At 39.8% G+C, this 14,097-nt stretch overlaps 2 protein-coding genes across 2 annotated transcripts in view; both read right to left on the reverse strand.

Moving 5' to 3' along the window:
• si:ch211-214j8.12 (uncharacterized protein LOC100000539 homolog) overlaps positions 1 to 372 on the reverse strand; it is a 4,984-nt gene extending 4,612 nt beyond the window's left edge. The window contains exon 1 of the mRNA XM_054611448.1: positions 179 to 372. Within this exon, the coding sequence (XP_054467423.1) occupies positions 179 to 203 (25 nt within the window). The 5' untranslated portion in view covers positions 204 to 372. The remainder of the gene's footprint in view (positions 1 to 178) is intronic.
• A 2,183-nt stretch (positions 373 to 2,555) lies between these two features.
• Positions 2,556 to 11,507, reverse strand: gda (guanine deaminase). The gene is given in 15 exon segments (XM_054611613.1): positions 2,556 to 4,191; positions 4,293 to 4,320; positions 4,434 to 4,552; positions 4,808 to 4,948; positions 4,951 to 4,953; positions 5,324 to 5,391; positions 5,552 to 5,649; positions 5,751 to 5,858; positions 6,154 to 6,261; positions 6,369 to 6,396; positions 7,442 to 7,547; positions 9,918 to 10,005; positions 10,227 to 10,398; positions 10,526 to 10,614; positions 11,365 to 11,507. Coding segments are annotated over 15 exon segments (1,362 nt in total). The 5' UTR covers positions 11,494 to 11,507; the 3' UTR covers positions 2,556 to 4,114.
• Between the last annotated feature and the right edge of the window lie 2,590 nt (positions 11,508 to 14,097).

Here is a 14,097-nt window from a genome sequence, read left to right on the forward strand (position 1 = left end):
AATGTAATGTACTGTAATGTAATGTGATGTGATGTAATGTAATAATGTAATGTGATGTAATGTAATATGCTTATTCTAGTTATTCTAGTAAATAAATAATAAATCCATAAATCACAGCAGGACTAGCAGTTATATCAGTTAGAGTTAACAGTGTAACATCATTTATATTAACACTTACCTGACAGACCACTGATGTTATTCATTAATAATAAGGAACTTAAAGTAAAGTAAGAATGTCAACACTTCCGGACTGAAAACAGGGTTAATTAATGCCTGAGTTCGGTCTCTAAGGCAGATTTCCCTCTTCTCTCTGTACGGCCTGCTGACAACCTAACGCGTGTTCTTGAACATGATCGTGGTTTCAATCATACATCCAACTGTGAATCAACCACGTCTTCACAGTTTGATTGCTGAAGCGGCGGTGCACAGTCAGCTGGGTGATATCTTCCTGAAAGACATTACTGAGGGTGAAGTTCACTCATTAGCAGGCTGCTTTGAAACGGAGCTGCGTTCAAGGCCGGTAGGCAGTTCCAAACTGTTTGTTTAATTAAGCAATTCAACAGGCACCTTTACCATGACATCTTTAGACTATGTTGTTGTTGATAGAAGATGGGAAACAAATGAAATGACACATTGATATTTTCTCAATTACCTCTGCGGGTGTCAAGTCACCTCAATGGCTCTGGTTTATTATTATTATTATATTCCTTTATTGATCCACATGGGGGAAATTCAAGTGTTGCAGCAGCTCAACTACACAGAAACAGATAATAAATACACATATTATACAATAAAATAAAAATAAAAATAGAATAAAATAAAAATAAGAATACAAATAAAAAATGTACAGTATATCCACATGGGGGGCTGGTCAGCATGATGACAGATGTTTTAATCAAAATAAAATAAAAACAGACTTGGTTACCAGGGGCAAATAATTAAGAAATGATGGCTTCCTGTATGTTGAGGGTTACCTTCCCATTGTTGGACATGTGGACTTCTGTGTCCACATACAAACATGATCATCTCAACGTGGACATCCTGCTTTAACCTGCACCTCTCTGTAGTGTCTGTGACTGCAGCAGGACTCAACGCACATGTTGTAATTGTCTCTTTGAAGTGGAGAGAGGCCTTGATGTCAGTGGGACATGATGACATCAGCCATCTTCATGTCTCTTCTGCTGTCTGGCCCTCTCAGCTGTCTGCTCCAGATGGCGAAGATCATCTCTGGGTTCATCCCAAGTCTCTTAAACTGCCTCCTCGATTCCCTCACTTGATCAGCTGTCAGTCTGCTTTAACAGCTGGAGAGACTTTTGATTTTATGTCTGCACACATGATCACTGTACTAATATTAATAATAAAACACAGTAATCATCACTGTACTAATATTAATAATGACACACAGTAATCATCACTGTAATCATCACTGTACTAATATTAATAATAACACACAGTAATCATCACTGTACTAATATTAATAATGACACAAAGTAATCATCACTGTACTAATATTAATAATGAAACACAGTAATCATCACTGTACTAATATTAATAATGAAACACAGTAATCATCACTGTACTAATATTAATAATGAAACACAGTAATCATCACTGTACTAATATTAATAATGAAACACAGTAATCATCACTGTACTAATATTAATAATGAAACACAGTAATCATCACTGTACTAATATTAATAATGAAACACAGTAATCATCACTGTACTAATATTAATAATGACACAAAGTAATCATCAGATCGGCTGCAGCGTCCAATCAGATCACTGATGAACGATGAGGGGGCGTGTCGGTGGAGCAACACTTCCTGGAAGGAGGATCTCGTGCATCCTCGCTCATGGCTCCTCGGAGATCCCTCCTCCCTCCTCGCTCCTCCCTCCTCGCTCCTCACTCCTCCCTCCTCGATCCTCGCTCCTCCCTCCTCCTCCTCGCTCCTCTCTCCTCGATCCTCGCTCCTCCCTCCTCGCTCCTCCCTCCTCTCCCTCGATCCTCCCTCCTCTCCTCGATCCTCCCTCCTCCCTCCCCCTCCTCGATCCCTCCCTCCTGGATCGATCCTCCCTCGCCTCGATCCTCGCTCCTCCTCCTCGATCCTCCCTCCTCGATCCTCCTCCTCCTCCTCCTCCTCGCTCCTCCTCCTCCTCTCCCTCCCTCCTCCTCCCTCCTCGATCCTCGCTCCTCCCTCCTCGCTCCTCGATCCCTCTCCTCCTCCTCCCTCGCTCCTCCTCGATCCTCGCTCCTCCTCCTCGCTCCTCCTCCTCCTCCTCCTCCTCGCTCCTCGATGCCGAAATAAGAGCTTTGGAACGGCCGTCAATATGGCGGCGCAGAACGACTTCCAGTTCAAGCGAGGAGCGAGGAGCGAGGAGCGAGGAAACGACAAATAAGAGACTTGGCATGTACCCTATTACAGAAGCTATAGACTGGTCTGTTAGTGGGCTGGAAGGGTCTTTGGGGAATTTGTTAATCCAAACTTTTTACCTCCATCCTGGGTTATGATCCTGATCAATAGCTGCACACAAATATCAAAACAGACTTGGTGCTATTCTTTATTTCAGTCTTCCTTGGTGCGACATATCACATAGTTTCTTTACAAATACATTTTGGTCCAGAGTAATATGTTGTGATAACAATTGTAAACATGTCCTTAATATATTCTCCAGACAAACCCATATTCAGCAAGCTGTCCGCTAGTTTCCCTTCATTTCCCAACATTCAGATAGTTTTAATGGCAATATAAACACTTAAGTAAATTACATTTTTGTGTTGCTTAAAATCAACACTCTCAGTAGTAAAACTTTGAATTGATTTAAACCTAATCTTGTTCTATGATGACACAACTGTATCAAAAATAAATCAGCTTCTCATAATAAGGCACCAGGTTAAGTGTAAATTCACTTTGCAATGAGGTGAATCTGGATGTGGATTCTGAGGTAAAATCACTGCTACTAAATGTTTATGTTTCTGAACTGAATGAGTAATACAGCAACTAAGAGAACGACAGAAAATACTTGCGTGCCTTTGTCGTTTTTTTAAACACCTGAGTGGAGTGTACAGTGTAAAACCTGAAGCAGTTATCATTCTCGCATTTTCTAGCACCAGCATTAAAATAAGTTCACCAAGCCACTGAAGACAAGCAGGTTGGGCACTGCAGCTACACCGAGCTCCTCTACTTCACCAGTCCTATGTTACGACACTTAGAGGGACAGTTCATTCCAAAATCAAACACAAAATTGTTTCATCTTACCTACAGTGTTTTTTTCTCGATCTAGATTGTTTAGGTGTGAGTTGTTTTGTTTTCGAGATGTCTGCCTTATCCCCATTACAATGCGACTACATGGCACTTGGCTTGTGGTGCTCAAAGCACCAAAAAATACTTTTGAGAAACTCAACCGCAATGTCTCTTTCCACAAATCATGACCAGGTTACTCAAGTTAATCCCCAGACTTTGTTTTGAGCACCACAAGCCGAGTGCCATGTAGTTCGATTACATGGAATCATCCAAAACTAGGCAACTCACACCCAAACTATCTAGATTGATAAATAGCACTACAGATCAGAGGGAAAACGTGTACTTTGGATTTTTGGGATAAACTTTACAGACAATGGTTTAGTTTACACTTTTTGGGCAATGACAAATATGTTGTAGTTAGCAAACAATAATCACCAGTACTTGTACATTAGTTAGTTTAAGTAAGAAATTTAGGTAAATATAACAAAAACTCTAAAACAATGTGGACTTGAACATGAAGAGTGACTTCTTATTAAGCAAAGGGCTGGTGCACGAATATGTTTTAGTACACAAAAAAATTACAAAAAGCAAGTGAAATGATGACTCACTGAACCACATTAATATCATGTTTCCTCTTCTGTCCTCTGTATCTAAGAGGGAAATGGCAATGGTGATAATTAATTTGCTACTTATTTGTCTTGGCATAAAAGGATAATTGTGCAGTTCATGAAACAGTAGGGCATTTCCCACTGATCCTTCTTAAGCTGCATATCTTGTATATTTCTCAGATTTACATGTATTTTGTTCAAGGCCTCTTCAAGCTGACTTTCCAGGGGGGTTTAGGCTTTAAGACGAGTGACCAAAGCGTTTATTCTGTTGTTGGCTCTGTGAATGGTACCACCTTCCTCCCGGCCACAAACACCTCTACTATGTTGCGATCATCACCTGTCAAACAGAAAGCAAAGTGGACAAACATAAATTAAATGGAGAGTGGCCCATTAGAGTTTAAAGAAGTTTGGACAAGTTGAACTGAAATTGACACTCACCCAAATTCAAGAACTTCTCCAAAAGTATCTAAAATTGAAGTGTTGAAATTAGTGTTACACTGGAATCAAATTTTCTTCTTTATTCATTTGTGTGTAAAAGTTGTGAAAAAAAATAAAATAAATCAAGCCCCCACTACTAACCTTTGGTTTCTCAGGCTGGACCAGGTCGATCGGTCCACCAGGAGCAGCTACGTTCACCCTCAGGGCGTCAAAGTCTTTGCCCACTTCAAAGTTCCCTGTCTGGTCATCCAGGGACAAGGCTACAGACAAAACGCATCATAAAAGAAACTGTTGTATTCTTTAGCCTCCTGTAAAATTGCAATCAGTTATCATCAGAAAAATATCTGGTTCCCATGGATACATGTGTGTTGAATCAGGCATTTCTGCTGTAGAGTGACTTAGAGGGAGCAAAGGCACTTCAGTAAGTGTTGGTGGAGAATATGACAAACAAAGAGACAAAACATGTTTTAATTGTAACTTTTAAACAATGCCACTTCTGTCTCCGAGTGTTTTACCCTGGCTGCCTCCCAGTGTGGCCAGTCTGAACACCTCCTCAAAGGTGAGTGTGACGTGTTCAGGGTCCTGGATGGTCAAGACTTTGGATGAGTCCAGAGTTCTCCTCACAGCGTCCAGCATAGAGGACGAGTAGCCCCCGCCACGTCTGACGCCACAAACACAGACCGGATGAGTGAAATTGATACAAGCATGCACCCAGACACAAGCATTCACAAACACGAAATGTGGATATGAAAAAGCATCACATTTTCAGATTCACGCTGCTTTGAGGCTTGAAATTAAAAACACCCACTACATCAGATGTTAGATTAAAAACACTAGAACGCAGTTAAACCAGATATCAAACAATTTTTTAGCAGCTATTTCACTACCGTCCTCCAGTTCCCGTGCACACTTGAACGTACGGGGCAAACAAAGCCAAATCATCAAACATAATTTTACTGCTTCTTGAGAGCGTAAAGGACTATGTTAAAAGTTGCCTGGCTTTAATTAGAATTCAAAATTCATGCTCCCACCTGTTCCCAGCCCCAACTTCACTTTGTGTTTCATGACGTTGCGAACATTCAAGATTCCACTGCACAACCTGAGAAAATATATAGATAGAGAGAGGGTAAAGTTTCATCTGTTGCATGTCCTTGCTTTCAGGCGGTTACAACACTATGTTGTACTGTATTGCTGAAGTGCCATTTTATTGTTACATGCAAATCTTCACGAGACTTCATGGCATTTGGTCGGTGACTTACGAAATGTTGGAATTGGGACAGTGAGACAAAGAGGCTCCTGTCTCTCTGAACACAACCAACTCTTCATCACTGAGGTGGCAGCCATGAGCCATCACTGTCTGTGAATCATTATCGTCATCATCATTTTTCACCAGCATTTGTGTTTTCTATAAGAGGTCTGTCTGCGTGTGTGCAAGCAGAGATGTGACCGTGTCCTCACCTTGTCAGTAAGCAGGTTATGTTTGAGATAGACGTCTGTGTATGACTCTGAATCAGGAAACAGCTCCTTTACAAGCTTGATTTCCTCCATGTTTTCACTGATATGACTCTGGAAATAAACAAACATTTGTCAGACATTAAACCGCTGCGTTATCTTTGCTCTAGGCTGCAGCATTCAGATAGAGCCGGAGGTGTGGCAGCGCAATCACAGAACAACTGAAGCCAAACATTATTCTGACATATTAGTTTTTTCATTCTTGCCCGTTAACAATTTGCCTTTTGAAAATTGCATGCGTGTGCATTTATTTCATTGCACAAAACTCCCACAGGTACAACACTTAACCGTCTCTATGGCAACAGTCCCCTGTGGACATAGCCTGGTTTGGTTGCCACAGTGAGCTCACCTGAATGTGCAAGTTGTTCTTCTTAGCGATTGCTCCCAGCTGTCCTAACAAGGCTCCTGTGCAGGATGGAGCGAAGCGGGGAGTCACCACTGGTCTCACCAGAGGGTACTAACCACAAAACACCAGAGGAGACAAGGGAGTGACAGCAGTTTAAAAATCCCCCAAAATCTTTTAGATCCTAATGTTATTCTGTTTATTATATTAAATAATCTTACCTTTTTGTTCAAGAGCTCTGCAATGAACCTTGAGGGAACAAAACATTGACTGTAACTCATTTGGAGCAGCCACATTTGCCTAAAAGTTTTTCCAACAACTGTTATACAATGAAAAAACTAAATCTGAGCAAATTTACGTAATCCCAGGCAATCTTTTTAGGTACACTCAAAGAACAAACAATGATCTTGTCATTTTTTACTTTGTTCCAATATAATTGCAAAGTGAGAGGGGCCATATGAAGTAAGCCATCAGTAACAGTGTTGTGGGTTGCATTGGACCAAATTAACCCTTGTCCTTTCCAAAAAGGAATACAAGTTTAATACAAAGGGTGCAATGTCCACTAATCAACCTGTTAGAGTAGATTTGATTTTGTTGTAGAACATCTTACATTAATTGAAACAATAAATGCTGTGAACCTAGTTATCCACATGGGAAAATATAAAGATAGAAAGTGTAATTGTATTTGAAACAAATACAGAGAAACCAGAGAAAGCCGAGGCTAATCTCGTGTTCGGGGACAGAAGGCTATGGCGTTTTACTGGGGCAGAGGAAAGGCAAGAGTCTCGTAGTCGGAGACGGAAGGCGAAATCGTTTACCGGGGCAGAGGCAAGGAGGAGAAGTCCAATCAGGCAGGGTGGGTAACGGGGAATCAATCGAAGGGTAAACACGGGAAAGTCTGGCATAATGCGGAGAACGATCTGGCAACGGGTGAGTGAGTGACTGGGGTTTAAATACAGATGTGAGTAGGTGAGAATGATTGAACTGATGAGGTGGGTGTGGCAGACAGGTGCACTGAATGAACTGATGAGGTGGGTGAGATGTGGAGTGACAGGAGAGAAGGGCTGAGCTGAGACAGGCAGGTGAGGTGGGAGTGGCTGAGAGGTGACAGAGTGACTAAAACTGAAAACTGCCTCCGACAAACATTGAACAAATTTTGTATAACTAAAGTTTTGAAAGGGCATACAGATTGTAAGCCACATCCTGTTTGACACTGCTTGAAACACCATTTTTATCCTAAATCAACTGTACATGCCTAAAAGCTTTCCTGATGAATTAAACAGTCACTACTCACCTGCAGGTTTCAGCTTGAGACTCCTGATTGGTCTCTTTGTAATGTTTCACAAAGTTGTTCCTGTCCATACACACCTTGCCCACAAAGGCACGCTGTCCAAAGTCATCTGAAAGAAAAACATGGATGATCGTACAAGAACGTGAACAAACATAAATCCGTTAAGTCAGTGTATTTGCTTTTTTTTTTTAAAGGAAGCTGCATGTACTTTGTTTTTCATATCACTTTGTCAGAAAACTAGTTAGTTAACTGGGATTTGAGCTCAACAATCTTCATAATGTCACCTGTCACCTGCAGCATATCACAGCATTCCAGGGCTTTCATCTGTCAGAGTCAAATCCCTCTGTCACTCAGAAACCCTAATCCCACCTACCATACAAGTGCACTTCATCTTGAAACACTAGTCCTAATGAAACATGCCCAGCTCCATGTTGAATCCACAATGATGATGTGTTGTTTGTATCACGAAAAAAATGCCGGATTAAACGCAAATTAATACAAATATTTTTCGTAAACCAAAATATAGAGATGATCATTTGACAGAAATGATCTCAAAACACTTTATTCAGTTATTCTTTGTCTTTTTCAATTTGAATTAGACACAGCACAATCAGCTGACATGTATGTGCTAAACCTGCTACCTTGTGCATACTGTAAAACTGTAAAACTCACACAGGTGATTTCACCTTTTTTTGGTGACTGACTCATGACTGTGTGTGCGTGCATAGAATGTGCTCGATTGCATTCCTCTGTCTCCCCTGTTAACTTTATTTCACCTGGAACAAATTACACATCTTTCATTCTTATCGGGACCTAAGCAGATGTCTGATACACCTCTTTTACAGTAGAAAATGTTCGCATGTCATAGCAGAAAAAGCCCATATCTATTTAATAACGTCAAAAACGACTGCATTCAATCTAGGTGGGCTGGATTCAGCATCCTGGCTCACTGGCACTGGGTGAGCAGAGACATTACTATAAATGACCATTCATACTTTTGTTGACATTGTCACTTATTAATTATGATTAACACAGTTGATTGGTGATATTTATATTAATTACACCCAGTACAGACCGGAGAGGGAAGCATGTGATAGGTGATACCCACCCATGTTAAGTATAGTAAAAGGCTTTTTGCTTCAACAAGTCTAGTGTGACAGATACTGTACATAATCAGCAGGTCACTCAGGGACTGTGAGAGAGCTTTGTGCTACTGTGACCAAACATGTCCAGTCTAATCATGCAGAAAAAGTGCACATATATATATATATATATATATATATATATATATATATATATATATATATATATATATATATATATATATATAAGGCCCAAAATTCAATCTGATATATACATCAGATTGAATTTTGGACCTTACAAGATTCTTCCTTTGGGAAAATATATATCACATTGGCTGTTGCAAGCATATATATTTTTTTTATATTTTACATAGCACTTGCAAAAAATAAATAAACTTATAAATTCAACAAGCAAAAGGAGAAATTCTCCATTAATTTCAAATATGTGCTGGAAATTCTCAAACACGCATATGCACACATTTGCTTATGCTGAATAACAACACGTTTAGTTCAAAATGGAACAGCTGCTCATAACAGGACAAAGGTGAGGGTTCAAGGACCCTGATAACACAGAAGGACGGTTGCTGCTAAAGCCAGTCAATTCAGTACAGTACAATAATAACACACTTTTGTGAGTGTGTGTGTGACTGTGTGTGTGTGTGTGTGTGTGTGTGTGTGTGTGTGTGTGTGTGTGTGTGTGTGTGTGTGTGTGTGTGTGTGTTCACTATTGCACAACATGACACCATAGTGATAAGGACAAGGTGTAAAGGTGAACAAAAAGGGTTTCCAACCAAGTTGGGACTACCAGGGCTGTTCTGACTTTAGAAAAACATATCAGCTGATTGATGCACTCTCTGTTTGACTATAATTAAAGATAACAATTGCAATTACTGGGCTGAAGCTGATGTATTCTTTACCACAGTCGAACAAAGCATGTGGTTCCACTGTCACATTGTAAGCTGCTGATCTGCTTATAAAAGTAACAGCTTGTATATGACAGGTAAGACTTGCAGACTAATCATCTCTTTCTTTATGCACCCTGTGACTGTGATCATAACCTGGCTGTGTTGACGGACTAACTTTACAACAAGTATTTCCGTATTTCGTTTTTGATCTTTTTAGCAATAGCCTCCATTGTTTGTCGTTGGGGCGGTGCCATATGAAGTGCCAACTTCCCAACCACCCACAGGTGCTATGACCTAATTATTCTAAACTAAGGTCTTGATATTTATTTCTTAGAATATTTACAGTATTCTGGCCTAGAATCTTTATATGCAACTGTGTGTGTGTGTGTGTGTGTGTGTGTGTGTGTGTGTGTGTGTGTGTGTGTGTGTGTGTGTGTGTGTGTGTGTGTGTGTGTGTGTGTGTGTGTAGGAATTGTGTGTAGGACATCTTACTTGCGATCTGGCCCAACAGAAGAGAGGCATCTGTATGTATGGTAGCAAAGTAACAAGCAGTGGTTGTTCCATTTCTCAGGGTCCTTTTCTGTAAGGCAAACCGATCATATTACAGGATTAAGACAACATTCTAACGTTATGTCTCTTTTCTATACACACCCTTCTCAAACTAGAGGCTGCGTGAAACTTGAAGATATCAAACCTGTTATACTTGCCGAGTGCCACCAAAAGTTTTGGCTGCCTATGATAGATGCACAGCAACTGTACCCAATATGATAGCCAACTATTTCACAATGCCATAAAACTCACCACTACTTGAGAGTAAACCTTGCGGGCAAACTGCAAGTCCTTGAAATGTGACTCCACAGGAAAGGTGTAGGTATTGAGCCACTGCAGTAAGGGCATATCCAATGCTGTGCCGGCGTAGCTGTACTGGCTTGCATGGATGTGGGTGTCCACCAGTCCTGGCATGATGAACTCACTGCAGTGCAGCAAGCCACAGAAATGGTTAAAGCATACAGTATTGTTTTTTTTATGGCATAGCCAAGAACTGATTTTCCATTGATAAATTCAATGTAGTCAGTTATTGATTTACATATTCTACTTACTGTTGAACCAGTTGAGTGACTTCAGTTGGACTGAATCCAAAGGTCTGAGACAGCCTGTCAAGCTCTGCGCCCTTCTCAATGAAAGCGATCTAATGGCAGAACGTATAACAGCGAAGAGTTGATGATTACCAAATGTGGGACCAAATGTTTACCATTTAGTTTATTTCAATCAATAACTTCTGTAACAAGATATGTGTATTCTGTGTTAGATTATGAAATTAGCACCTTTTCTTGTGTACATGCCTTTGATGGTGCTGAAGCACAGTTCTTACCTCTACTGATCCTTAATAACCAATGTATGATATCCACAATGTCCACATATTGTATTTCCGTATCAACATAGTGTACGCAGGTGGTTTAAGGTAATCCTATGAATTTTAATGCCACCTCTTGTATTTGAAGAGAGTACTTCAGACTGTCATTGATGTATGTTTTGTGTTTCAAAACTTAAGTGGGCCAAATTGTTAAAGTTGCTCAGCAACAGCACTGTAATAGACAAGTAGGTCATTATGTCACAGATATGTCAAAAACGGACGTTTCTACCAAACTGTTCCCCTTTTTCCTCTTTGCGCAACGTTTAGGAGCAGACCCTGACATATAGATATTTATCACATCAGCCCTTTACATGTTTTAAAAACTAAAAATAGTAAAGTTTTTTTTCAAATACTTCTAAATCTGATATATATATATTATATTTATATTTATATTTATATATATATATATATATATATATATATTATATTTATATTTATATTTATATTTATATTTATATTTATATTTATATTTATATATATATATATAAATATATATATATATATATATTTTAGAGTCGGACACACCTTTCCATCTGCATCCACTCCCAGGAGCTCGTCTTCTCGGATGTGCAGCGCGGTTTCCCGGGTCGAGTGGATGAACGTCCCCCTGAACACGCTGCTGATGCTGCTGCTGCGTTCCTGTGAGTTTAACATCCTCTCAGCTGCTCAGTCACAGTCGAGCTGAGAGAAACACACACAGACAGACAGCAGCACAGAGCAGAGGACGGGCCAATGAGAGAGGGAGGGAGGGGGTGTGGTGTGTGTGTGTGTGTGTGTCTGTGTGTGTGTGTGTGTGTGTGTGTGTGTGTGTGTCTGTGTGTCTGTGTGTGTGTGTGTGTGTCTGTGTGTCTGTGTGTGTGTGTCTGTGTGTGTGTCTGTGTGTGTGTGTGTGTGTGTGTGTGTGTGTGTGTGTGTGTGTGTGTGTGTGTGTGTGTGTGTGTGTGTGTGTGTGTGTGTGTGTGTGTGTGTGTGTGTCTGTGTGTGTGTCTGTGTGTGTGTGTGTGTGTGTGTGTGTGTGTGTGTCTGTGTGTGTGTGTGTGTGTGTGTGTGTGTGTGTGTGTCTGTGTGTGTGTGTGTGTGTGTGTGTGTGTGTCTGTGTGTGTGTGTGTGTGTGTGTGTGTGTGTGTGTGTGTGTCTGTGTCTGTGTGTGTGTTATATACGTTTGTCTTATAGTCACGTGTTTCTGGTACTATGGACTACTTCAGTAGTCACAGAGTAAACACGACGTTACCGGCTGTGCGTCGTGTTTACAGCTGATATCAAACACTAGAGATCAGGTGCAGCCTCACTGTCCGGCAGGTAATAGTGCTGCTCTCTCTGTGCAACACCAAGACACTCAGTGTGCCATGACAGGTGCAGCAAATAATTCAAACTAGCGCTACTGCAAGCTGTTAATGCATGAATGTTATACTGTTATTACATACGCAAACATGAAGCCAGCCAATCTGATAATAATAAACCACTTTCGGTTTGTTAGCTCTTCTATTGTTCTGAGAGATGATGGTGTACATACTTTTTTTTTTTATAAATCTATCTTAAGCATGATGCCATTGAAGGATATTTTCCCTAAAAAACACACCTCCACATATTACAAAAAATGTTATTTTTTGTTCAACTAATGGATCACCCTCCATATGATTCTGATATTAACAATATATTTCATCAAATTAGCTCAAACCTTTTCTTTTGATTTCTTCCCACCGGTATAATGAATTTGACACTATTGAACAGATTAACAAGGCCTCTACTATCCAAGGAAAGTCTAGTAGTGTTAAAAGTAATAACCTGGGTCATCTTTATTTGAATCTCTAATGAAGAGTGCGATAAGTTAGTGTCATGGCATCCTTGACATGAATAAAACAAGTGAATTAGCACAGTCTTTGCACTATTTAGCAGATAAACTCCAGTCTAATATAAAGCCAATCTCAGACTGCTAACAAGTCATTGCCTTCTTTACTCATCATAAATATCGGTTCTTGTATGCACCATGTCTGATATAGTGATGGTTAATCTATCAAAGCTCAGAGGCTCAACATTAGCTGGACCTGTGAGTTTTTTAGTTTTGCATTAAGTTATTATATCAACAGGTTTTTAATTTGTATGCCTCAACACTGGGGCCTTGAGATCAAACTGAGGTTTTGGGTAGTAAGCTCTAGAGAGAGAAGGCAAAAAAGAAATATCAATGAGGACATTCTGTACAATCTGTCCTTCAAGAAATAGCAGCAGGTCAATTTCCAAGCATACACGAGGATGCACAAACTAATAATAGCACTTCCTACTAAACTGAACTTGATTTTTTAAATAACTTAAATAATGCAAGCTCTGCTATAATTTTTTGCATGCCAGTCAGCATACATCTCTGTTGGGTTCTTGAATGTTTACTTGTTCCTCTTTCTCAGTGAAGATTACCCATGTTTGGCATAGGTTCTCATAAATAGATAATATTTAGCTAATATCATGTTGGTAATTACAGTAAAAATATTAAGCTAATCTTAGGGTTTTATTTTTTAAAGTGGGTAATAACGGAGCAGAAACATCTTAAGGTTACAATGGGGGAGAACGTATGGAATAGTAAAAGTGTGATTATAGGCCAATTTATAGTACAATGGGGTAATGGTGAAACGGTAAATGGACTTTAAAGCGCTTTTCTAGTCTTCCGTCCACTCAAAGCGCTTAAGAGGCTACTGTGCAAGGTTTCTTTTCTACAAAGATTAGCTTCTATTTCCCCAATTTCTAAGTTTGATGATGTCTCAAATACCAATAAGGAAGTAAGGTTGACCTTTCGCCACATTCTTTTGAATTTATGACCCCTCACGTTGATTGAAAAAACTTTAGAGGACCATGTTATTAAAGGTTATTCAGTGACGTGAAGAGTAAAGGGGAACTGAAAATGATTAGACAAATTATAACTTAAGTATGATAACTTTTTTGCCTGTGTATGACTACACAGCTTTGTATCACCCTAGAGTAAAGTCTGTACAGTAGTGAAGTAACATGTAAGTTGCAAGTTACAATAGTCTAATATTGTAAAGTGCAACAGCTGTGGGGAAATTTAAAAACCTTAGTTGTGAAGTGGAAATAACAAACATGTGACTGAGTGTAAATATAACATTTCACTGTGCATGACAATGTGAATATTTAACAGTCAGTTCCTCATTCTCTGGTAAAAACTCTACTTCTGCTTTTAGTGCTGCTGATACTTCAAGTCCTCTATTAGTCCATTTATTGTCAGAAGAATTGCTAGCTTGGATACAAGAA

The sequence above is a fragment of the Anoplopoma fimbria genome, chromosome 13 (genome assembly GCF_027596085.1).
Source record: "Anoplopoma fimbria isolate UVic2021 breed Golden Eagle Sablefish chromosome 13, Afim_UVic_2022, whole genome shotgun sequence".
Lineage (NCBI taxonomy): Eukaryota > Metazoa > Chordata > Actinopteri > Perciformes > Anoplopomatidae > Anoplopoma > Anoplopoma fimbria.